Here is a 27,206-nt window from a genome sequence, read left to right as displayed (position 1 = left end):
AGCGACATATCTTCCACACGAGGGAGGTGTCATTGTCATTTGTGTTGTTTTCATCACATGGAGGCAGACGCAAGGCTGAAATTGGAGAAACATTTCTGCAAACTACGTAGGAGAAAAATTTCTGTGTGTTAGATAGGAGAAAAATTTCTGCGAATTAGGTGGGAGAACCTTTCTGCATGTTAGGTGGGAGCACCTTTCTGCGAGTTAGGTGGGAGCACCTTTCTGCGAGTTAGGTGGGAGCACCTTTCTGCGAGTTAGGTGGGAGCACCTTTCTGCGAGTTAGGTGGGAGCACCTTTCTGCGAGTTAGGTGGGAGCACCTTTCTGCGAGTTAGGTGGGAGCACCTTTCTGCGAGTTAGGTGGGAGCACCTTTCTGCGAGTTAGGTGGGAGCACCTTTCTGCGAGTTAGGTGGGAGCACCTTTCTGCGAGTTAGGTGGGAGCACCTTTCTGCGAGTTAGGTGGGAGCACCTTTCTGCGAGTTAGGTGGGAGCACCTTTCTGCGAGTTAGGTGGGAGCACCTTTCTGCGAGTTAGGTGGGAGCACCTTTCTGCGAGTTAGGTGGGAGCACCTTTCTGCGAGTTAGGTGGGAGCACCTTTCTGCGAGTTATTTAATTATTTATGTTTGCAGTGCGTTTTCATGCGAAATATCTGCGGTAAGCAGAGTGAACATAACGTAGTAACAACAGTGGTGTGACAGTCGCTCAGAGTGCACCCAGCCATGTAATCCCTCATTCGATTTAAAATTCATGTGAAATAGTAGACTTCTGAATAAGCTTGTTGAGGTTTTGTTTTGCATTTCTGTCCGCAGGTTACTACGAGCATAATTATGGCGCTATTTTTATTTCGATTTCTAGTGTTACTTTTGTGGTGATGTTTTCACACTTTCATGTTTGAAGCAGATGATGGAGTGTCTAGAGGGAAAAGGCTACCATTTGCTCGTTCTGGGATTAAATGATTTTTGCAGACAGCATTGCAGCTCAAACACTTGTGGCGTGTGGTATCAGAGATGTCATGCTCTAGAATTAGTTTTCGCATGACGGAAGCTCGTTTTGCACAATGAAAAAGACTTGCTGGCTTTCATGAAAACTGTTTAAACGTTTTGATCAGCAATGTTCCAGCTCAGTGTATCGAATAACTGGCAAAAATTGATAAACTGTCGACAGAGCGGAATAGGCATGACGCAATAAGATATTCAGATGTATGTAAGGCATTCTCGAATCGATACAGTTTATATTGTCATTGAAAGACTTCCCTTTGCTTCACTAGGTGGCCAGTTTACACCTTTCTTGTCGTGGACATTTTCCAAAAGCCTCTTGTCTTAATTATGTTGAGATCACAAAGTGGATGTGGTGTCGTATACAGCCTCTTAAGTATGTGGTTGCAAATGGACTGAATTTCAGCAGAGGTGGCACTATGGAGTTGAAGGATAAGTCATAAGAGAGCTTCGCACGTCAGCTGCAAAAATATTTCAGACGTAGACAGCAACGCTATGTGTAAACGCAATGCTAGATAGAGGGGAACCACAGAAAGGAAATGGGAAGAGTAACACTACAACTTTCGAACAATTTAGGAAATAGAATCGGACGGACTTAAATGGCACACACAAATCAGAAGTACACGGATTAATCCAAAACGAGTGTAACATAATCACTGAAAATCTGTGTTGCACGAGGTTGAATGTTACAATGCTATACTAGTCGATAGGCGTTGTTACCTTCAATAAAATCATCCAAACCCTGAGAGATCAAGTCAAAGAATTGTTTCCAGCATCACCAGAATATTGCTCCTGAGATGATGCTTCACAGGCAATGGAGCTAAAAAATCGCGTAACTTGCAAGTCTGTATTTAAGTAAGAGTAATGCCACAGTGAAACACAGAGGTGTATGTTTCTGGACTACTTTCTACTGTAATTCAACCATGCGGGGGGGGGGGGGGGGGGGGGGGAGGGGGGCGCGGCAACATACGCACAGCACATTTTAGTTTTCTGAGTGTCCACTGGCTGGTGCTAGTTGTCGGTCTCCATGGAATCTAGTATGCAATCTTCATCATAGATGGAACGTGTGCAACCTGGTGAGTAAGTGCTTGGCACCCATGGGTCCCAGACCTCGCAGCACTGGTTCTCTTTCTGTGCTGTTTGTCTCCTCTTCGCCGGCCGGTGTGGCCGTGCGGTTCTAGGCGCTACAGTCTGGAAACGCCCGACCGCTACGTTCGCACGTTCGAATCCTGCCTCGGGCATGGATGTGTGTGATGTTCTTAGGTTAGTTAGGTTTAAGTAGTTCTAAGTTCTAGGGGACTGATGACCACAGATGTTAAGTCCCATCGTGCTCAGAGCCATTTGAACCATTTGTCTCCTCTTCTCCTTTCCTTTTCCCCTCTCTTCGGGTGATGTCTCGTGCCTTCATGGGCTCTTGAAGGTCATTTACATTGGTTTGCTTGTAGGACTATTCTCCCTTGTACTGGTCTTTCCCTGTACTGGTTTTCCCCCCTGTACTGCCCCCTTTACCTACTGTACTGCCCCCTTTACCTACTGTACTGCCCCCTTTACCTACTGTACTGCCCCCTTTACCTACTGTACTGCCCCCTTTACCTCCTGTACTGCCCCCTTTACCTCCTGTACTGCCCCCTTTACCTCCTGTACTGCCCCCTTTACCTCCTGTACTGCCCCCTTTACCCCCCCTGTACTGCCCCCTTTACCCCCCCTGTACTGCCCCCTTTACCCCCCCCTGTACTGCCCCCTTTACCCCCCCCCTGTACTGCCCCCTTTACCCCCCCCCCTGTACTGCCCCCTTTACCACCCCCCCTGTACTGCCCCCTTTACCACCCCCCCTGTACTGCCCCCTTTACCACCCCCCCTGTACTGCCCCCTTTACCACCCCCCCTGTACTGCCCCCTTTACCACCCCCCCTGTACTGCCCCCTTTACCACCCCCCCTGTACTGCCCCCTTTACCACCCCCCCTGTACTGCCCCCTTTACCACCCCCCCTGTACTGCCCCCTTTACCACCCCCCCTGTACTGCCCCCTTTACCACCCCCCCTGTACTGCCCCCTTTACCACCCCCCCTGTACTGCCCCCTTTACCACCCCCCCTGTACTGCCCCCTTTACCACCCCCCCTGTACTGCCCCCTTTACCACCCCCCCTGTACTGCCCCCTTTACCACCCCCCCCTGTACTGCCCCCTTTACCACCCCCCCCTGTACTGCCCCCTTTACCACCCCCCCCTGTACTGCCCCCTTTACCACCCCCCCCTGTACTGCCCCCTTTACCACCCCCCCCTGTACTGCCCCCTTTACCACCCCCCCCTGTACTGCCCCCTTTACCACCCCCCCCTGTACTGCCCCCTTTACCACCCCCCCCTGTACTGCCCCCTTTACCACCCCCCCCTGTACTGCCCCCTTTACCACCCCCCCTGTACTGCCCCCTTTACCACCCCCCCTGTACTGCCCCCTTTACCACCCCCCCCTGTACTGCCCCCTTTACCACCCCCCCTGTACTGCCCCCTTTACCACCCCCCCTGTACTGCCCCCTTTACCACCCCCCCCTGTACTGCCCCCTTTACCACCCCCCCTGTACTGCCCCCTTTACCACCCCCCCTGTACTGCCCCCTTTACCACCCCCCCTGTACTGCCCCCTTTACCACCCCCCCTGTACTGCCCCCTTTACCACCCCCCCTGTACTGCCCCCTTTACCACCCCCCCTGTACTGCCCCCTTTACCACCCCCCCTGTACTGCCCCCTTTACCACCCCCCCTGTACTGCCCCCTTTACCACCCCCCCTGTACTGCCCCCTTTACCACCCCCCCTGTACTGCCCCCTTTACCACCCCCCCTGTACTGCCCCCTTTACCACCCCCCCTGTACTGCCCCCTTTACCACCCCCCCTGTACTGCCCCCTTTACCACCCCCCCTGTACTGCCCCCTTTACCACCCCCCCTGTACTGCCCCCTTTACCACCCCCCCTGTACTGCCCCCTTTACCACCCCCCCTGTACTGCCCCCTTTACCACCCCCCCTGTACTGCCCCCTTTACCACCCCCCCTGTACTGCCCCCTTTACCACCCCCCCTGTACTGCCCCCTTTACCACCCCCCCTGTACTGCCCCCTTTACCACCCCCCCTGTACTGCCCCCTTTACCACCCCCCCTGTACTGCCCCCTTTACCACCCCCCTGTACTGCCCCCTTTACCACCCCCCCTGTACTGCCCCCTTTACCACCCCCCCTGTACTGCCCCCTTTACCACCCCCCCTGTACTGCCCCCTTTACCACCCCCCCTGTACTGCCCCCTTTACCACCCCCCCTGTACTGCCCCCTTTACCACCCCCCCTGTACTGCCCCCTTTACCACCCCCCCTGTACTGCCCCCCTTTACCACCCCCCCTGTACTGCCCCCTTTACCACCCCCCCTGTACTGCCCCCTTTACCACCACCCCTGTACTGCCCCCTTTACCACCACCCCTGTACTGCCCCCTTTACCACCACCCCTGTACTGCCCCCTTACCACCCCCCCGGTACTGCCCCCTTTACCCCCCCCCCCGGTACTGCCCCCTTTACCCCCCCGGTACTGCCCCCTTTACCCCCCCCGGTACTGCACCCTTTTTCCCCCTGTGTCTTAGGGGGTCATCCTTTCTTTCTTCCTTTCCTTCTTATCTTTCTTTCTGCCATTTCTTATCCTCTGGCATGTCAGGCCCAGGGAGGGGTGATTGCCTGAGCTGTTACCTTCCTCCTCTGCCGATTTGTCACTCTGTCTGTCGCTCGGGAGGTGTGACCTAATGTGAGGACCATCACCTAAGGTGGGGGGCTCCTCTTTGGAGGTCCCCTGGCTGGAAGCAGCGCGCCATCAGAGACACTGGCAATCATCAGGGACTTCTTCCGAAAGACTGAGTTTCCTTCTCTTTCTCCGAGTTTTTCACATAAAAGAAAGTGGAGCTCCTGCCTCAATGTCTCTTCTTGTTCCACGGTGTTATCTACACCTGACTGTTGGGTGGTTTGACAGAGGACGAAGCAACTAATTATCTATCGGATCAGGGCGTTACTGCTGTTGATAGAGTTGTGAAGAAGGAAGCTGTCGATTTGGTGCCCACTCGCACATTGTTTCTAACTTTCGATCGATTAACGCTTCCTACTAAGATAAAGGCAGGCTATGAGGTCATCTTTGTGCACCCCTACATTCCCAATCCGTTGCAGTGTTATAAATGCCACCAGTTCAATCATACCAGCACGTCATGTAAAATCGCAGCCAAATGTGTCTCCTGTAGCAGAGATGCACAAGAGGGCACCTGTCCACGTCCTTCTCCCCATTGCATTAATTGTCATTTGGGGATCCGCCTCGCCTCTGGTTCCTTCTGTACTAGCCCAGTTGAGAGTCTCTACACAGAAGCCGAAGAACTACCACTGCCATACCGGCGCGAAATCCTACTCAGTAGGTATGCATGCTGGCTTTCTCCCATGCGAGGCCACCCAACCTTTGACCCTTTTTTTGATGACATTATTGACTGCCAATACAAGATGTACGTTTCTAATGTATGTTTCTTCTCTGCGGCCTCTGCCATCTGCTTTCGTCACCTGCTTCAGCAGCTGCAGTTCACACGTAATGCCACTTTCAGAATGGGTGAGAGCCCTTCACCACCTTGGCTTCAGGCACAAGTTTGTGTTCACTTTGACTTCAGCTCGTTCCCAAAGGATTCGACTCCAGAGCTGACCTATCGCTGCAAATTTCTCAAACTTCGCTCACAACTTGCCGATAGCATATTTTTGTACACTGGTGGTTCAAAGTCCGTCAGCGGTGTTGGCTGTGCTTTTGTCATCGAGGATGATAAGTTTCAATACTGCCTTCTCGACCAGTGCACAATTTTTACTGTAGAGCTTTTTGCCCTCTGTCAGGCTGTTCACTACTTCCAGAGGCACCAGCTCACTCGCTTTGTGATCTGCTCGGACTCCCTCAGTGCCCTTCAGAGTCTGGATGATCCAGATCCAGTCCACCCCATCGTTCGACGGATCCAGGACTGCTTCCATTTGTTCCCGGATGGAGGAGCCCAAGTGATGTTCATGTGGGTTCCAGGCCATGTTGGTGTCACTGGGAATGATGCTGCTGATGCTGCAGCCAACGCCCCAGTCCATCTCGGTCGGCCTACCTCTTACACTGTTCCCTCGCAAGATATTTGTACTTTTCTCTATCTGTGTGTAACGTCAATTTGGCATGATCATTGGTGCTCCCTTCCTGGGAACAAACTCAGAAGTCAAACCTCTTCCAACAGCGTGGTCGACTTCCTCCCGGGCGTCTCGCCGTGAGGAAGTAATGTTACCTCAGTTGCAAATAGGGCACTGCTGCTTTAGCCACCACGTCTTGTTGAGTGGTGACCCTGCACCCAGCTGTCCTTTGTGTAGCCAGCCACTAAGTCAGAAATTTACTGATTCTTTGCCCCTATTTTAACCACTTACGTCTCAGGGTAGGGCTGCCGCCCGCTTTGCCAGACATTTTAGCAGATGACGTGCTAGCTGTGGCTCGCATTTTAAATTTTTTTTAAAGCAGTAATATGACAAGAGATTTGATTTCTACCTCGTCACTCTGGTGTCTTGCGGACTTCTTTTCGATACTCTTCCGTAACATCTTCACGTTTTAGATTTGTTTCCTCTTCCTTTCTGTATTGGACCTCGAAACGGTGTTTTACCCTCGGGGTCCCAGCGTTCTATGGTTCTATATTGGGCGCTTATGACCTTAGATGTTTTGCGCCCTAAAACCCCTAAAAAAACCACATGTTTCCATCATTTGTTCTTGTTTAGAGTGTTATTTTGTTGTTTTATAGATACACTATATTTATTTCTAGGGAAAGTGATGTTGTTGTTGTGGTCTTCAGTCCTGAGACTGGTTTGATGCAGCTCTCCATGCTACCCTATCCTGTGCAAGCTTCTTCATCTCCCAGTACCTACTGCAACCTACATCCTTCTGAATCTGCTTAGTGTATTCATCTCTTGGTCTCCCTCTACGATTTTTACCCTCCACGCTGCCCTCCAATGCTAAATTTGTGATCCCTCGATGCCTCAGAACATGTCCTACCAACCGATCCCTTCTTCTAGTCAAGTTGTGCCACAAACTTATCTTCTCCCCAATCCTATTCAATACCTCCTCATTAGTTACGTGATCTACCCACCTTATCTTCAGCATTCTTCTGTAGCACCACATTTCGAAAGCTTCTATTCTCTTCTTGTCCAAACTAGTTATCGTCCATGTCTCACTTCCATACATGGCTACACTCCATACAAATACTTTCAGAAACGACTTCCTGACACCTAAATCTATATTCGATGTTAACAAATTTCTCTTCTTCAGAAACGCTTTCCTTGCCATTGCCAGTCTACATTTTATATCCTCTCTACTTCGACCAGCATCAGTTATTTTGCTCCCCAAATAGCAAAACTCCTTTACTACTTTAAGTGTCTCTTTTCCTAATCTAATTCCCTCAGCATCACCAGACTTAATTTGACTACATTCCATTATCTTCGTTTTGCTTTTGTTGATGTTCATCTTATATCCTCCTTTCAAGACACTTCCGTTCAACTGCTCTTCCAAGTCCTTTGCTGTCTCTGACAGAATTACAATGTCATCGGCGAACCTCAAAGTTTTTACTTCTTCTCCATGAATTTTAATACCTACTCCGAATTTTTCTTTTGTTTCCTTTACTGCTTGCTCAATATACAGATTGAATAACATCGGGGAGAGGCTACAACCCTGTCTCACTCCTTTCCCAACCACTGCTTCCCTTTCATGCCCCTCGACCCTTGTAACTGCCATCTGGTTTCTGTACAAATTGTAAATAGCCTTTCGCTCCCTGTATTTTACCCCTGCCACCTTCAGAATTTGAAAGAGAGTATTCCAGTCAACATTGTCAAAAGCTTTCTCTAAGTCTACAAATGCTAGAAACGTAGGTTTGCCTTTTCTTAATCTTTCTTCCAAGATAAGTCGTAAGGTCAGTATTGCCTCACGTGTTCCAACATTTCTACGGAATCCAAACTGATCTTCCCCGAGGTCGGCTTCTAGGGAAAGTGATATTGTAAGGAATACTGAAGAAACGCTACGAATTGTAGCGGAAATTTAGGAAGATAAGTTGATATGTGACGAATCTGAAGATGATTTTGATATGGAAGAGGAAGTTGTTGAAGCTGACAATCACAGTAGTGAATCCGAACAGTCACAGGAACAAGACAGCCAGAAAACAGCGGCACATGTTACATTTTATACTGGAAAATACGGTGAAACTCTTTGGATTAGGCAGCCCATAATTACAGGGAAAACAAATGCTAAAACATTATCAGAACTTTACCGGGCTCAGAAGGGACTGCCAAAAGTACAGATGCATTTTATCTTTTTGTCATTAAAAATATAATGGAATACATTGTAGCTCATACCAACAGATGGATTGGGAGAAACGTAGTGATACCAACTATTCTAGAGCTCGCGATTGCAAAGACACTTGAGCAGAAGAAATTCATGGACCGCTTTATATATTATAAATGTTTCCATTTTGTTCTTAGAGCGATAGGTTTGACAATATAGAAACAAGAATTGAACGAAGGTCTACAGATAAACTGGCACCTCTTGGTGAGTTTCACCAAGAATTTGTAAATAAATGTATTGCTCACTGTAATGTCAGTGAATTTGAGACAATTGATGAAATGCTGCGGGCTTTTAGAGGCCGTTGTGGGTTTGTACAGTACATTCCAAATAATCCTGAAAAAAGTACGGTATCAAAATATAAGCCCTTAGTGACGCGAAAACATTTTATACCCTCAATTTCGAAGTGTACTGTGGCAAAGAGATCGCTGGGCCGTATCTGAAATCAAGTAAACCTGAAGATGTCGAAAGACTGGTAACTCTCATAGAGGGCACGAACAGAAATGTTACGACTGATAACTATTACACCTGTTACAGTCTAGCTCAGAATCTACCACATAAAAAGTCAACCACCATCAGCACTTTGGGGGGAAAAAAATAAATTTCACCCGAATTTCAAACTGGGAACACAAGAGAAAGCAAATCGACACTCAGTGGCTTTCAGTAAGATTTCCCGCTCATCTAGGACAATCAGTGTAACTAACGAACCTTCTGAAAGATGTATATGTATTTCTCAAAAAAATTCAGAAAAGGAGGTCCAGTTCATGACTAACCTCCACCTGGAATATGTAACAAATGTGCACGACACAGAAGAAAAATTTCAGGACGAAGACATCGTGAAACAATTGTGGAAACAATGTCTGCAAGAAGCATTCTCGTCAAAATGTTGCGTGTTTCTCTTGCGGTGCTAATGACCAGAGGATGGTAATTTGTTCTGACTGAAGATGTTTATTTATGTAACCTATTGTAATAGAGTGGGCTGATTTTTTTCTTTTACTTCTATCTGAAATAAATAATTAATGCAATGACAATCTGTTTTCAGTTTTTACCCTTTGGTCTGCCTGCAGACGATAACTGTGTGAAGACGAAATTGTGGTGTAAATGCGGTGGTGCGCCCAGTCGCATGAAATCAGAAGGTTATGTGGAAAAGTTAAGATTGTCAAGGAAATGTCTGTTAAAGGTTAAAACATTTCTTTGTGGTCATTTTTCAGTGCCTTGCGTCACAACAACAAGCGGATGGAGAAAAGTTACAGTTCTTGATGGTGTGGCACAACCAATTCTTTTTTATTTTAATTTTTTTATTTTTTGGCAGGTATGGATGGCAGAGTGGCGCCTAGCAATCGCCGCCACAGGGACCGCGGCAGGACCTCTGCCGCAGCAGCGCCGCCCGCGGCAGTCCGCCAAACTACCTCGTCCAGTGACTCCGCCATCTCCCACACACAGTGAGTTCTGTCACTACATGAGCACATTTTCTAAACTCCCAGCACAAAAAGTACCGGTCTGATGCATTCTCTTGCGCTGCATAGCGCTGCTCATCATCCCCATAAGGTACAGGCCGCGCTAGTCCAGTGACATCAAGTTGCAAAGTATTCACGAGGGTGCGTCAAGTATAGTTCCCAAAAGATGCAAATTGTTACCGGCAAATACTACACAGTTGGCCCCTGGGTCGTTTCGTTCCCCAAACCTAACAAGTCTACATCTGATGTCTCTTCCTATCGCCCTATATGTCTCACCATGGTGATCAGTAAGACTTAGAATCCATCCTTACCTGTCGCATCAGTCACCACCACCACCACCACCTCCCTTTCGCCCTTCATTCTCTCCTATGTCTCAATCATCACCTTTCCCTCCAGCATCACTCCCGTCACTCTGCCATTTTTGTATCCCTAGACCTCCAAAAGGCCTATTACTGCATATGGCATCACGATCTTGTGTTTAAATTCTGAACTCTCACCCTTCATATCATCTATGTCTGTCTGATTGCCTCCTTCCACCGCTGCTCCTACATCAGCATCCATAATACCAATTCATGCACTTTCTACCCCTCCATAGGTGTTCCTCAGGGCTCTGTCCTCACCCCTCTCACCTGCCTCTTGTACACAGCAGATATGCCCCGACCCCCCCCCCCCCCACTCCAGTCAACCTCCTGCAGTCTGCTGATGACACCGCCTTCCTTGCCCTTGCTCCTATCCTCCAATGATCCCAATGCCTCCTCCAGAATCATCTTTACATTTTTGCCACATTGTGTAACCAGTGGCCCCTAAAAATGAATTCTTCCAACACCCAGGCAATCATTGTACGTCATACCACTCCCTCCTTGTGGCTCCTTGTTTTCTCCCTTACCATCTGCACCTGTCCTGTCCACCTCTCACCCATCCTCACCTACCTTGGACTCACCATTGACCGTCAGCTTACCTGGACCCCTCATCTCTGCTTTATCCAATCCAAAGCCCACAACCACCTACATCTCCTTCTCTCAGGTTGGACTTAGGGGTTGAACCCCTGTACCATCCTTGACCTGTCCCATACTACGCCAGTCCCACCTGGATCTCTGCCCCCTCCCCGTAATTCTATAAGTCCCTCCAGATCCTCAGGCACCATGCACCCCACCTCGTTTCCCATGTGGATCCTCTATGACCTGATTCCTTTCCCCCATCTGCTCCTTTTCCTTGAACATATGAGTCCTCTACACTTCCTGCAGACCTGATGCCCCCCATCTGTTTGCTCCTCTCCAACCCCATCCACTGCTGTGCCTTCACTGTTGTGTCCCACCTACCCTCCACCTCTACACCCTTTATCTCCTTTCCAAAGGTGGCTTCTGTCAACTCCCCCTCTCAGATGATGCCCTCTCTCTCCATTTATTCATCCTATCAACTCTGATCCTCGTCTTTCCTTCCCTATCTATGTCGTTTTCCCACGTTCCCTCTTCTCCCCCTCCCATCCTATTTATCCCTTTTCCCCATTTACTCTCTCCCCTGAGTCCTTTAGCATTCCCCTCCTCCGCCTTTCCCACTACCTCTCATGTCCACTTTGCCCCTCCCATGAGTCCTCTCCCTCTGTAAACTCCTCCCCCCTTGTTTATTCCTCTCCTACACCCTTATTTCCCATCATCTGTCTGCCCCCCCCCCTCTGCCCTAGGCTGTGGTGTGTCATCTACGTGCCAACTTTTTAGTGCAGTATTTTAAGTAAGTGTTAAGTGTTGTGCGTCTTTTCCGAAGTGTAGCAAACAGAACCCATAATGTTGCTAGGCGTGATTATTTTTTCTTTTGCGAACAGAAACCAGACTTTCGCAGTGTTTTTTAATTGTCTATCTACTATTGTATCTGTCTGCTTGCTGTGTTTTTTACCATCGTCAACTCTTGTTTTATATTTTGTTGTTGTTTTGGTCTTCAGTCCTGAGACTGGTTTGATGCAGTTCACATGCTACTCTATCCTGTGCAAGCTTCATCTCCCAGTACCTACTGCAGCCTCCGTCCTTCTGAATCTGCTTAGTGTATTCATGTCTTGGTCTACCATCCACGCTGCCCTCCAATACTAAATTGGTGATCCCTTGATGCCTCAGAGCATGAACTACAGGGTGTACTCGACCAGGGACAACCGGGAGATCCGGGAAAACCCCGGGAATTTTTTCATTCGGGAGAAAACCGGGAAAAACTCGGGAATTGTTTAGAATTCCGGGGATTTTTCATTTTTTTAGTTTTCAGTTAATTTTTTGTGATTTTGACTGGTAAGCACCAAAACTCTAACAAAGGATATTACTGTATCACGTAACTGCAGAATAATACTGCAGCAACAAATCATGAATGAGACAAAGAAAAAAAAATGAAACTTAAGTTTCAAAGTAAATGCGCTGTATACAACAACAGAACGGTGCTCATACAAGCGTCTGCCAGCAGCAAAGTGTGTCAAAGGCTGTAGGAAGACTATGCTATGCTTTATAAGAAGATCGAATTTGGAGAGGCCGGCATAACGGTGAAACAGCCGTTTAGTTCGAGGAGGAAGATGAGAGAGGCTAAAGAAATATCCAGGCGACCCGACAACATGAATAGAGAAGCGTCTTGGTTGTCAGCTGGTTTGTACCGGGAAGGGCTCTCAACAAGGGAAGTGTCAGGCGTCTTGGAGTGAACCAGGGCGATGTTGTTCGGACATGGAGGAGATACAGAGACACAGCAACTGTCGATGACATGCCTCGCTCAGGCCGCCCAAGGATTACTACCGCAGTGGATGACCGCTACCTATGGATTGTGGCTCGGAGGAACCCTGACAGTAACGCCACCATGCTGAATAATGCTTAAGCCACAGGACGTCGTGTTACGACTCAAACTGTGTGCAGTAGGCTGCATGATTGTCGGCTTCACTCCTGACGCCCATGGCGAGGCCCGTCTTTGCAACCACGGCACCATGCAGCGCTGTACAGGTGGGCCCAACAGCGTGCCGAATGGACCGCTCAGGATTGGCATCGCGTTCTCTTCACAGACGAGTGTCGCATATGCCTTCAACCAGCCAATCGTCGGAGACGTGTTTGGAGGCAACGCGGTCAGGCTGAACACCTTACACACACTGGCCAGCGAGTGCAGCAAGGTGGTGGTTCCCCGATGTTTTCGGGTGTCATTATGTGGGTCCGACGCCGCTGCATATTGGCGAGGCATTGGTATTTATGGACGGCAATTCGTACCACCATCGTGCACATCTTGTGAATGACTTCCTTCAGGATAACGACATCGCTCGACTAGTTGCCACAATGTTCTCCAGACATGAATCCTATCGAACACGCCTGGGATGGATTGAAAAGAGCTGTTTCTGGACGACGTGACCCACCAACCACTGTGAGGGATCTAAGTCGAATCGCCGTTGAGGAGTGGGACAGCCTGGACCAACAGTGCCTTGATGAACCTGTGGCTACTATGCCATGACGAATACAGGAAGCATCAATGCAAGAGGACGTGCTACTGGGTATTAGAGGTACCGGTGTTTAGAGCAATCTGGACCGCCACCGCTGAAGGTCTCGCTGTATGGAGGTACAACATGCAATGTGTGGTTTCATGAGCAATAAAAAGAGCGGAAATGATGTTTATGTTGATCTTTATCCCAATTTTCTGTACATGTCCTGGAACTCTCGGAACTGAGGTGATGCTAAACTTTTTTGATGTGTGTGTTTAGGTTTCAAGTGTAATTCCACTTAAATCATTCCAGCTGTCACCGTATACTTTTCGACCTTCAAAGTTAGTCATTTCTTTACAGGACTTTCACGATTATCGTTAATAAGACCTTATGAAGAGGGTTTTGTTTTAATCATTCAAGATGTAGTATGTCCGTTTGCACTGGACGCTTTCCTTGATTAAAGTGTACTCTGATTTGAATGCAGGCTAAATACTAAGGTCACCGGCGTGAACTACTTCTTCAGAAACATTCTCCTTACTGTCAGTTCAATTTCTAATGCTTCCAACTGCTCGTTAGAAAGAAATCGTTTCGTCATGAGTCACACAGAATTTGTTAAAATTTAGATACATTATCTGTACCCTCACCGAAGCGTTGATGAAACTGTACTGTTAGCGATAATATTTTGGTAATTTGAACGTAATAAGCGACCTGCATTGCCCTGTTTCCTCACGCATTTCAACAGTAACCAAGTTGAGATATCGTTATAAACAACCCTTATGCTTGTATTTTAGACACGTCAAAATACGATTTTACTACTGATATTTGTACATGTTGTAAATTTTTAAGCATCCAAGGAACAAAAGTGTCACAAAGCTAAAACAAGGGGGAGAGAACCTTTGAGCCCTAATCAATGTAGAATGCGTAGGAAGACAGTCATTATGTTCCAGGAGGTCCGTTTAACCCTCGAGTTGGCGCCGTTCAAAAATAACATTGTTTTGTGCCATTCCATGGCTGTTTCAAAATTGTGAACACACAGCTATTCCTTCATTATTGCTTCAGCTAACACTGCAATAGGTTGTGTAGTCGTATGTCGAGCGTCGTGCGTCCAAATGAGCAGCATAATGTGAAATAAACAGCAATGTAGGTGAGGAATTTACGATCCGTGCAAGAAAATGACCAAGATTCCGAGGTAGCAGCACAATCGCCCAAGGAGGCAGGTACCTTCAAGATATTAGAGAGGACTTGCATTTAAACACAACTGGTAGTAATTGAGGTTACTTGATTTTTATTTTGATGTTTCAGTCGTCAATGAAATCGGCCTTAGAGTAATTTCAAATTATTGACAAGATCATGAGAATTAAAAAATTGTAATAATGGCTCTGGTTTTACTGGTACCTTAACAATGACATTATGTCACCATTGCAAAAGATGCTGCCTCAGCTCAAGGTGGTCAGGTTCCAGTGGAGTCTGGGGAGCAACAGCAGAGTGGCAGGAATTTTGAACAGCTACAACTCTATATCATTTCAGACGGAGCTATAATATACCTACAAGACATTGAACCAGGTTGACAGGGGACGAATGACTAAAACATGCAGAAATAATAGTCACTGTGAGAATATAAAAATTGAACAGTGTGTGGTTGTTGTGTATATCAAATGACTGCGTTTGGTTAAGACAGTACAAGTACGAAAATGTCAATGTACTCTCAAGTAAGGAGCGTGTTTGAACTTATTTTGTACGTCTTTTTCTTTCCCTCCCAACATCTCTCCTTGTCCTATACTTTCTTTTTCATTTATATTCCTCAGATTTTTCTGAACATTTACTTTCCTTGTTAGTCATCGGTTTTGTTTTGGGGACATGCCAAAACTTATCTGGGCTCCATACGTGTAATGAAGACAGCTTCCACAAGTGTTGTTATGCCATGCTTTTCCCTTTTCTGATGTAGGTTTTTGTTATACATGTCTCAGGCGACTTTATATGCTCTTTGCAGATTTACTAGTCTTTGTGAGGTTCCCTATTACACTCATTGAATAATTAGTCTTAGTTACCTAAATATGTCTGCTTGATAGATTTTATTGAATCTGTCCACAAAAGAAATTGTAGGACATTGATGTCGTTCCTTGTATGTCTTCTCATAATTTAATATTAATCCATTAATTAATGCTAATTAAGCTGTTAACAATGTAAGTCAAGCAAATAATAAAAGGTTTTATTTCAAAATAATAGATCAGCCTACAAAGTGAAATTATTCAGTTTAAGGCGTTGGCAGGTGTTGTAGGCACATACACAAAAATTTTATCACTACCGATCATAGTAGGTCCTTACCTCTAATAAATGTTAGTGATTTCGGGTACAATTTCTAAACGGGAAATCTAAATCAAAAAAGTTTAGTCACACAATGAGAGCTGGCAGATTAAATATAATGAAAGTGACATATGTACAAAAACAAATAATTTAAAACAATTTTGTGTTGTAGCCATCATTGTTAGTTATGTTACATTACAACCAGATTTTATTACCTGAAAATATGTGTTGTAATGAAGAAAAAGCGGACCATCTTATGTAGACTGAGTACTCACAGTCCGTCTTAGATTAGTCAACAATTCAACAAATATTCCTAAAATTTTACACATATTTACTGATATGTGGAGGAGTCTGCCAATATTCTGATATAATTCCACTTACCCATAGGATGGTTGTTTATGCCTTGCACTGTTTCATACTATGTGACTAGTTCCATAAAGTTGATGCATCATCTCATCAAATGAAAGAAAATTGCATGGTGTTGCTTTTCACATCAAACAAACCAAAAAGTGTCTAACAAACGAATATAAAATTAGATACATGAAGCTTTTAGCCACAACCTTCAATTGTAAGAAACACACACACCATTCATACACGCAGGCAAGCACACCTCGCGTGCACATGATTGCCAACTCCAGCTGGAATGCAACTACACTATGTGATCAAAAGTATCTGGACACCTGGCTGAAAATAACTTAAAAGTTCGTGGCACACTACATCAGTAATGCTGGAATTCAACATTGGGTAGCAAGAAGGTGCTTAAAACATCAGTGTAGGCCTGTGCTGTAACTGTGCCACGCAAAACAAAAGGGGTGCAAGCCCCCTCCATGAAAAACACGACCACACCATAACACCACCGCCTCCGAATTTTACTGTTGGCATTACACACGCTGGCAGATGACGTTCACCGGGCATTTGCCATACCCACACCCTGCCATCGGATCGCCACATTATGTACCATGATTCTTCACTCAACACAACACTTTCCAGTATTCAATCGTCCAATGTTTACGCTCCTTGCACCAAGTAAGGCGTCGTTTGGCATTTACCGGCGTGATGTGTGGCTTATGAGCAGCCGGTCGACCATGAAATCATAGTTTTCTCACCTCCCTACTAACTGTCAGAGTACTTGCAGTGGATCCTGATGCGGTGTGGAATTCCTGTGTGATAGTTGGGATAGATATCTGCCTATAATACATTACAACCCTCTTCAACTGTCATCGGTCTATGTCACTCAACATGTGAGGTCAGCCTGTATAACTTTTTGCTCTACTTGTCCCTTCATGTTTCCACTTCACTATGGCATTGGAAACAGTGAAGCTAGGGAAGTTTAGGAGTGTGGAAATCTCGCGTACAGACGTATAACACAAGTGACCCCCAATCACCTGACCACGTTCGAAGTCCATGAGTTCCTTGAAGCGCCCCATTCTGCTCTCTCTCGATGTCTAATGACTACTGAGGTCGCTGATACGGAGTACCTGGCAGTAGGTGGCAGCACAGTGCACGTAATATGAGAAAGGTATGTTTGTGGGGGTGTCGGGATACTTTTGATCACACAGTTTAAAAAAATAGGTTTGCCTCTGAATCTAGGAAACCCACACTAACAAAGTGCACTGAAATGAACTTTGTCCCACTATTTATGTGGACTTCCTGTACACAGCACCTCGTCTTTGATTTCGTTTTAACTTGCTGCACAACACATGGTGATTTGTATCCATCTCTGTGTTAACGATCTGTAAACTCAAGGGACATCAGGCATTCTCTCATTCGCGAATGCGCTTCTCAACTGCTAGTCAAGTTATTTTGTTTGTAGTTTTGTGATATGATGTTCGGAAGGGATGTTAAATGTTGTGACTATATATCTGTTCGTGAGCAGGTTATTTCACCAAAAGTATCCGGACGCATGGCAGAAAATGGCTTACAAATTCGTGGCGCCCTCCATTGGTAATGCCGGAATTCAGTGTGCTGTTGGTCCACCCTTAGCCTTCATGACAGCTTCCACACTCGCAGGCATATGTTCAGTCAGGCAGGCATATGAAAGTTACATACAACTGGTACAGAACAAGAAGTCAGCGGTAGCATAATAACATCAGGAATGTAGCTGTTTTCAAGAACCACCCATGCTTACTCACGAGCCATGCATGCTACAGCGGAACGAGTCCATTAAACAATCAAACATCCTAACAGCATGAAAAACGAGGATGGCTACAAGTTACTTACAGCCTGGCTGCCAGCGATCCCAGTCCGATGTGCAGTGTGTGTTCAGCAGCCAGCAGTACCACTCGACCCAGATTTAACAACATAAACAGCAGCTGGGTGACAGCTGACGTGCAGTGATAACACCTTGCTGCAGGAAAACAAAATCCCCTATATACAAGCTATCGATTTGCTGTTGCCTTCCAATTACCAACGAGAGATTACCAGTCAGCCGATATGTTACTGCTGACTAATCACCTACTAGAACTGCATTCCAATCCGCCACCAGAGTAACACTAACAAGAACCTACTATACAGCTGTCCCCCTCCATAACAACTTCTCTCCAAATTGTCCAGTGACGTCCATGATATGTGACGTCAGTAGCCACCACATAACCGAAATAGACATTTGTAAGGTGGCAGTATTTTGCACCTTAATGTAATATAAGAATTGTTGCAAAGACGAGTTACATATCGGCTATTAAGTTATTTATCAGACAATCAGCCTATTTAAATTAATATAGTTGGGAATATCAGACAGCATAAGATGTGTATTAACTTTAAGAAATTCGCATGTTGCATAAAGTCGGGGTTCAGATGATATTTTCACGGAGTTTGGCTGGAGCGGACGAGCGGCACCGCTGAAAGGTAGGGCAGAGGGGTGCGGAAGTTTACAACTGATCATTACGAGTCGGCATGTGAAAGCGTCCCAATGGTGTGCAGACACTTGCCACGCCGGGCGCTTGCCACGCCGGGCGCTTGCCACGCCGGGCGCTTGCCACGCCGGGCGCTTGCCACGCCGGGCGCTTGCCACGCCGGGCGCTTGCCACGCCGGGCGCTTGCCACGCCGGGCGCTTGCCACGCCGGGCGCTTGCCACGCCGGGCGCTTGCCACGCCGGGCGCTTGCCACGCCGGGCGCTTGCCACGCCGGGCGCTTGCCACGCCGGGCGCTTGCCACGCCGGGCGCTTGCCACGCCGGGCGCTTGCCACGCCGGGCGCTTGCCACGCCGGGCGCTTGCCACGCCGGGCGCTTGCCACGCCGGGCGCTTGCCACGCCGGGCGCTTGCCACGCCGGGCGCTTGCCACGCCGGGCGCTTGCCACGCCGGGCGCTTGCCACGCCGGGCGCTTGCCACGCCGGGCGCTTGCCACGCCGGGCGCTTGCCACGCCGGGCGCTTGCCACGCCGGGCGCTTGCCACGCCGGGCGCTTGCCACGCCGGGCGCTTGCCACGCCGGGCGCTTGCCACGCCGGGCGCTTGCCACGCCGGGCGCTTGCCACGCCGGGCGCTTGCCACGACTCAGTAAAACTTCACCAATCTTGGAGATTTTGCGTTCGTCTAAATTATACGTGCCCTTTTCGGTGCTCCTGTAGCAGCTTTCTGTAGTGTTTTGTGTACCACAGGGGATTAGTTCCGTCTCTTATTAATTTATTTGGTATGAATCTCTCGAGTACTGTTGATACTATTTCTTTGAACTTAGGCTGGCCGGTGTGGCCGAGCGGTTCTAGGCGCTTCTGTCTGGAAATGCACGACCGCTACGGTCGCAGGTTCGAATCCTGCCTCGGGCATGGCTGTGTGTGATGTGATTAGGTGAGTTAGGTTTAAGTAGTTCTAAGTTCTAGGGGACTGATGACCTCAGATGTTAAGTCCCATAGTGGTCAGAGCGATCTGAACCATTGAACATTTGAACTTAAGCCACATATGTTCTTCACTAACATAGTTTGAAAGGACTGGAGACTGTGTGTATACCATTTACAATTGGAGTGGCCTCGTGAACTAATTGTTCAAAATAATTTGAAAGAAGCATTTAGAACAATTAAGGAAGTTGTTTTCTATCTACAATAGGGTCTGAAAATGTATTTTTGTCAACTTACTGAAGGTAGATTGAAGTCACTGCCAACTGTAATTGTATGAGTAGGGTACCTATTTGTGATGAGACTAAAGTTTTCATTGAACTGTTCAGCAACTGTTTCATGTGAGACCTTCCTTGTTGCTCCCATGCCGATGGACTGTTTCTATCGCAATCAGTAACCTACAGACGGAGGGATCTATATTTATACTTGGTAGAACTAATTACATACTGAGATAATTGTCGGTATTGCTTTCGTTTCCCAAAAGTTTTAAATATTTCGAGTTCAGAAAAGAAGCTACGTATTTCGCCAAGATGTCGAAGAAGAAGGTCCCTTACGTACTGGTTGTACCGAGTAAGATGTGGAGACGGCGGTTTGAAAGCGGACAGGAGAAGTACGAGGAAGGGCGTCCCTTACCTGAGGGATCGCTACTCAAGCTACCTGACGAAGGGGCAAGTGTGGCAAATATCCGGCGTGGCAAATGTCCGGCATTCTGCGAAAGCGTCCCACTGGGGGAGACGCGCCGCCGGAGCAGGTAGGCACGCACTGCGGGGACAAGAGAGGCGGGCCTTCGAAGGACGGCGCCTCGTTGGCGCTGGGCGCTACGCCGAGACGAGCTGGCGCCTAAGGGAGCCTTCCCACGAGGCTTAACGTTTTCTGGGACTTTCTAAGAAATGTGGTTAAGCTAGTGCGATGACCTCTTCCCACGCGAGGGCGAACAGAGAGACACTGTAACACTACGCTCGGGTGCACGATACTCTTTAAAGCCTGTGCTATGGTAAGTTGACGGGCTTCACCTTATAAGAAAGGATTTTGGTATATATGTTGACCGCGTGTACCTGGATGGAGGCAAAATCAGACTTTCACCCACTCAGTAGCAACAATGATACGTCAAGCAAGTCTGAAGTGCAACTACACGTTAGGACGGCCAAGAAACACAGCAGATGCTACCAATGGTTAATAATACGGTCGCCAGCCTAATTAGGCATTAACTGAGTTTCTTTCCTGTACAAGTGGATGTACGTTCAAGCATAACAACACGTAGTAATACTGCATTATCTGGTAAATTTTAGAACCAGAAAATCTACTGAACTAATAATCTCACTTTCTGTACTAATATGGACACGCCATAAATACACAACAATACTCTATAATGTTTACTACAAACTTCGTATTGTCTATTGATCTGATTGAAGTCGGGCATAGGTTACCCTAGAAATAGCATTTTCGAAACACACATACAATGTCAATTTTTAAAAGGGTAAAACACTAATAAATTTAGGTTTTATATTGACTTTAACTTTGCTGGTCAAATCAGTTCAATACACTTCAGAATTCGAATGAATAGAAAAAAAAGGGGGGAGGGGGTGGGGACCCTGGAACTGTTATGATCACTGTATTGAAGATTTTGATTATTGGAATCATTAAGCATTCAAGATTTCCAATAGATGAGTTACTACTCTTTTTGTCTTATTTCCTGCTCATTTAACTACCATTATTTTTGTCTGAAATAATTAAACTTCATTACTAAAACAATTTCAAAATTATCTTACAACTTAGTCAGACCTATATTATTCGTCCAGTATTTCATTAACAACAAAGTTCTTTAAACATCATTCTAACATAGATAGGTCTGCAGGTAATTATTATTAACATAAACTTTAAATCTTCATTTCGGGACACTCGGATTGCACAACATGTGGAAAGGACCCTGTCTAGGTTAGTTGTGAGGATAATTAACTAATAGGACAGTTCTGGTAAAATTTAAGTTGTTATTGAACAGTATGCCACAAAAGTAACACTGGTCCACACAGATACAGTACTAAAAGTTTCAACCTGTTCGTATCGATGAGGCGGTCGGCAGGCGGCGAGATGGCGAGGCACAAAGCACACGTGCAATTACAGCAATGGCTCATGAAATATCGGCACTTTACTTCTTCATGGCGTCGCAATGCTTTTCCATTTAGTGCCTATGGAATATTGCCATGCTGTATAGACGTCGGAAACGGCACATCCGAGGCTCAACGAAATCACGTTTTCCAGGAGAGCCTCCTCGATCCAGGACGTGTTTCTCAGATCGATGCCCAACTCCGACTACTAGTACTGCTGAGCCCGTTATGCCGTGCAGCGCCCGTGTGCATTTTCCCACGCTCGCCTGCCATCCACCTTTTACCGCTCCCCAACAGACAGGGTATTCACCAAAGGTTTTGCATTCCACATATCCTAATACATTGCCTACGTATGGACCAGGCGCACAATTACAACTTTCACATCTTACAATAGTTTCAACATTAGTTACACTTCACTTACATTATAACATTACTTGAAATTTGACAAAAACATTAATATTCACATCGAAAATTGTTTACAGTTTCTTTAACATAATGCCATGAAACAAAAAAGAAATGAAATCAGAACATCGATTATACTAATTTATCGAAATTGAGAAGAAAAAATTTATTACAGGTACAATAGTATAGCGTTGTTGTTGTTACAACACGATTGGTGGGTTCACTTTTGAACGGTGTTTTCGTTTCAGATCGTTCTAGGCGCATTAAGGTGCGGAATGTTTTGATTGGCTGGACCAAGCCAGGAAATAATAGTGCGAGCGAACTGTGCTGGTCTAGAGCCACGGGATTGGCCAGCTCGAAAAAATAGCGTTGGGGTGCTGATTTTTGCAGAGGGAAGCTTTTGGAGCTGTTATCGGGGAGAAGCGTCTCGGCTCCTGTAGCGAGCGGACGTCGTGCTTTCGGCTCTGCTGTAGGAGAGTGAACTCTTTTCAGTGTGCTGTGCACGTCTTTGAATAAGTCTGCCAGCTGCAACTGAAACTAGTATTCAGTTAGGGGAACTGTCGTGTTTTACTGCTAGAGACAGGCCGATTCCGCCAGTTACTGTTTGGGAATAATGTCTCACAGAAAGCAGACAAGAGCAGAGCAATTTCCTCGAGCCACACTTTATTAAACACGTAGTCCCGTCTTAACGAGTGCGAGGCGATTGGAAAGAAAGCAGAATTAGCTTTCGAATAGGAGTTTACGAACAGGTAGCCTGTTCGCGAAAATAAATTCCTTTTTGTTGCAATTGAGGCTCCTCGACGACGCAGACGCCATCGGCAGCTTGCCGACCTGTCCACGACGCTGCATTTGGTAACGTGATGCTCAGCTTCGGCATTTAATCCGATATTACGCACGCCTGTGATTACCAGAGCTCAGTTTTCCAGCCACGCTCTTATTGAGAATTTGTTAATTGAAGTAGGTTTGTCTGACGTATTTTATGCCGTCTGATAAGGAGAGGTTCATGGTGTGGGTTCCTGTAGTCATGTCCTAGTTCATGAACCACGGGCAACGTATGAGTGGCCAAGTAAGTGGTCCCGACAGTCGGGATACCAGTTACTTTGGAATAAGGCTGGGCATCTCTCTTCTGAGTCGTGGTCACCTTTGTGCTCATACGGCAAAGACTACCAAATCCACTGGTTAGTCCCTCAGCCGTTAGGGGTAAAACCCAATGGGACTCGGGGCAAGTAAGGCTAGCAACCTGCTTCCCTGGTTTAAATATGATGCTGGCAACAATCAGAGCAAAATGCCTCGGACCTTTGGAGGTGACGGAGTCCCACCTCTAACTGAAAAACCAGGGACTCCTAAGATACGACTTGGCAAACAAATAGTAATGAGATGGGGAGCTATTAATATCAATGGGGGCTACTCTGGGAAGAAGGTAGAGCTGGCAGAGGCTGCAAGTAAGATGGGGTTGGACGTTTTAGCTGTTAGTGACATTCGGGTAAGGGGTGAGAAAGAAGAGGAAGTGGGAGAATACAAGGTCTACCTGTCAGGAGTCAAAGCAGGAATAGCACAATGGGGTGTAGGGCTTTACATCAGGAAAGAAATGGAACCCAGTGTAGTTGCAATAAGGTATGTAAACGAACGACTGATGTGGATAGATTTGACAGTGTCTAGAAAGAAAATTATGATTGTGTCAGTATATTCGCATTGTGAAGGGACAGATCAAGATAAGATGGATAGTTTTTATGAGGCACTCAGTGATGTAGTTGTTAGAGTAAAGGACAAGGACAGTGTTCTGCTCATGGGTGATTTTAACGCCAGGATTGGAAATCGAACAGAAGGGTATGAAAAGGTTATGGGTAAATTTGGAGAGGATATGGAGGCCAACAGGAACGGGAAACAACTCTTGGATTTCTGTGCCAGTATGGGCTTAGTAATCACAAACTCCTTTTTTAAACATAAGAACATTCACCAGTATACTTGGGAAGGCAGGGGAACCAGATCTGTCATTGACTATATAATAACAGATCAGGAATTCAGGAAGGCTGTGAGGGACACACGTGTATTCAGGGGATTCTTTGATGACACTGATCATTATTCAATCTGCAGTGGAAAAGGAATGGACAAGGTACAGGGACACAGTACTAGAAGTGGCTAAAGAATGTCTTGGAACAGTAGTGTGTAAAAGTAGGAGGAAGCAAACAGCTTTGTGGAATGATAGTCAAGGCAGCCTGTAAAAGGAAAAAGAAGGCGTATCAAAAATGGCTACATACCAGAACCCAGGTAGAGAGAGAAAGTTATGTTGAAGAAAGAAACAAAGCCAAACAGATAATTGAAGCATCCAAGAAGAAATCGTGGGAAGACTTTGGAAACAGGTTGGAGACTTTGGGTCAAGCTGCTGGAAAACCATTCTGGAGTGTAATTAGCAGTCTTCGAAAGGGAGATAAGAAGGAAATGACAAGTATTTTGGACAGGTCAGGAAAACTGCTGGTGAATCCTGTGGATGCCTTGGGCAGATGGAGGGAATATTTTGAAGAGTTGCTCAATGTAGGTGAAAATGCGGTCAGTAATGTTTCAGATTTAGAGGTAGAATGGGATAGGAATGATGATGGAAATAGGATCACATTTGAGGAAGTGGAAAAAATGGTCAATAGATTGCAGTGCAATAAAGCGGCTGGGCTGGATGAAATTAAGTCTGAACTCATCAAATACAATGGAATGTCAGGTCTTAAATGGCTGCACAGGATAATTGAAATGGCGTGGGAGTCGGGACAGGTTCCATCAGACTGGACAAAAGCAGTAATCACACCAATCTTTAAACATGGAAACAGAAAAGATTGTAACAACTACAGAGGTATCTCTTTAATCAGCGTTGTGGGTAAAATCTTCGCAGGTATTGTTGAAAGGAAAGTGCGAGTATTAGTTGAGGACCAATTGGATGAAAATCAGTGTGGGTTTAGGCCTCTTAGAGGTTGTCAGGACCAGATCTTTAGCTTACGGCAAATAATGGAGAAGTGTTATGAGTGGAACAGGGAATTGTATCTATGCTTTATAGATCTAGAAAAGGCATATGACCGGGTTCCTAGGAGGAAGTTATTGTCTGTTCTACAAGATTATGGAATAGGAGGCAAACTTTTGCAAGCAATTAAAGGTCTTTACATGGATAGTCAGGCAGCAGTTAGAGTTGACGGTAAATTGAGTTCATGGTTCAGAGTAGTTTCATGGGTAAGACAAGGCTGCTACCTGTCTCCACTGTTGTTCATATTATTTATGGATCATATGTTGAAAACAATAGACTGGCTGGGTGAGATTAAGATATGTGAACACAAAATAAGCAGTCTCACATATGCGGATGACTTAGTTGTGATGGCAGATTCGATTGAAAGTTTGCAAAGTAATATTTCAGAGCTAGGTCAGAAATGTAAGGACTATGGTATGAAGATTAGCATCTCCAAAACGAAAGTAATGTCAGTGGGAAAGAAATATAAACGGATTGAGTGCCAAATAGGAGGAACAAAGTTAGAACAGGTGGACGGTTTCAAGTACTTAGGATGCATATTCTCACAGGATGGCAACATAGTGAAAGAACTGGAAGCGAGGTGTAGCAAAGCTAATGCAGTGAGCGCTCAGCTACGATCTACTCTCTTCTGCAAGAAGGAAGTCAGTACCGAGACTAAGTTATCTGTGCACCGTTCAATCTTCCAACCAACTTTGTTGTATGGGAGCGAAAGCTGGGTGGATTCAGGTTACCTTATCAACAAGGTTGAGGTTACGGATATGAAAGTAGCTAGGATGATTGCAGGTACTAGTAGATGGGAACAATGGCAGGAGGGTGTCCACAATGAGGAAATCAAAGAAAAACTGGGAATGAACTCTATAGATGTAGCAGTCAGGGCGAACAGGCTTAGATGGTGGGGTCATGTTACACGCATGGGAGAAGCAAGGTTACCCAAGAGACTCATGGATTCAGCAGTGGAGGGTAGGAGGAGTCGGGGCAGACCGAGGAGAAGGTACCTGGATTCGGTTAAGAATGATTTTGAAGTAATAGGTTTAACATCAGAAGAGGCACCAATGTTAGCACTGGATAGGGGATCATGGAGGAACTGTATAAGGGGGGCTATGCTCCAGACTGAACGCTGAAAGGCATAATCAGTCTTAAAAGATGATGATGATGATGATGATGATGATGATGATGATGATGATGATGATGATGATGATGATGATGATGATGATGATAAGGAGAGAGAGTAGAAAATCACAAGTACAGATGCGTTATAGTTTTGGAATTTAAGGGCCATTGCCATTACTAGCTTGATTTTTACCGCTTATAAATATATGTCATTGTTCAGTTTGATGTTAGGAAGATTATTGTTCAATAAATGTGTTCAATGCTATCCTTGTTTGTTTAGTAGTGATCAGTTCCCTGAAAACTATTTAGTTATTAAATATTAATCAAAATTAGTAAAGGAGCAGTTTTAATTAACAGGTTGGGTCTCATAACAGGCCTTCAGCTAGAGCCAACGACCCGATCCAGCAGGGAAAGTGAAAAGGAAAAGCATTCTAGTTAAAACGCCCCCGATATTTGGCGGACCCCCCTAGGGTCCCTAATCTTCATTTTATTGAAAAAGAACCCTTCCACACTGTATAAGGCAAGATTTCACAAGTCTCCAGCAGTTAACTGTCCTGAAGAGAACGTTTCCAAGTCTTTTGAACGTCAGCAGTTCAGTTGCTATACTGTCTAATAATGATGTGGCTTAGTACCCAAAATTATTTTATTCAAAATCTATTTGAATTGTTCCAGTAATCGACCTTGTATAGCTATCAGTAGGAACCAAAATTAAAAATAGTGCATTGTCAACCTACACAGTAAAGTATGGAAACATGGTAGTCGGCCGCTATGGCCGAGCGGTTCTTGGCGCTTCAGTCCGCGCGACCGCTACGGTCGCAGGTTCGAATCCTGCCTCGGGCATGGATGTGTGTGATGTCCTTAGGTTAGTTAGGTTTAAGTAGTTCTAAGTTCTAGGGGACAGATGACCACAGATGTTAAGTCCCATAGTACTCAGAGCCTTTTTTTTTTTTTTTTTTTTTTTTTTTTTAGAAATGTGGCGCCCCGCTTCAGAGCACACATGAACGTCACCTGCGATTTACTCATATAGTAAGCATGGTTGCACAGCACTAGTTTGAAGAACAACGAGATGTGGTTGATGTTTGTGGACTAGCCGATGGTAATTCGCATGCAGCTCGACGGTTGTGTGAGGAACGGTACCCAGCAAGACGTCCCCCACACCCGCAAACAGCGGGACATCGTGGTGATGTTG

At 46.1% G+C, this 27,206-nt stretch overlaps 1 protein-coding gene across 1 annotated transcript in view; it reads left to right on the top strand.

Moving 5' to 3' along the window:
- The window catches only part of LOC126108371 (ankyrin-1-like), a 149,484-nt gene that overhangs the window by 96,663 nt on the left and 25,615 nt on the right, over positions 1-27,206 (top strand). The window contains exon 2 of the mRNA XM_049913585.1: positions 9,696-9,825. Within this exon, the coding sequence (XP_049769542.1) occupies positions 9,698-9,825 (128 nt within the window). The 5' untranslated portion in view covers positions 9,696-9,697. The remainder of the gene's footprint in view (positions 1-9,695; positions 9,826-27,206) is intronic.

Source organism: Schistocerca cancellata, chromosome 11 (assembly GCF_023864275.1).
Source record: "Schistocerca cancellata isolate TAMUIC-IGC-003103 chromosome 11, iqSchCanc2.1, whole genome shotgun sequence".
Lineage (NCBI taxonomy): Eukaryota > Metazoa > Arthropoda > Insecta > Orthoptera > Acrididae > Schistocerca > Schistocerca cancellata.
This window is presented reverse-complemented; position numbering and strand designations above follow the sequence as displayed.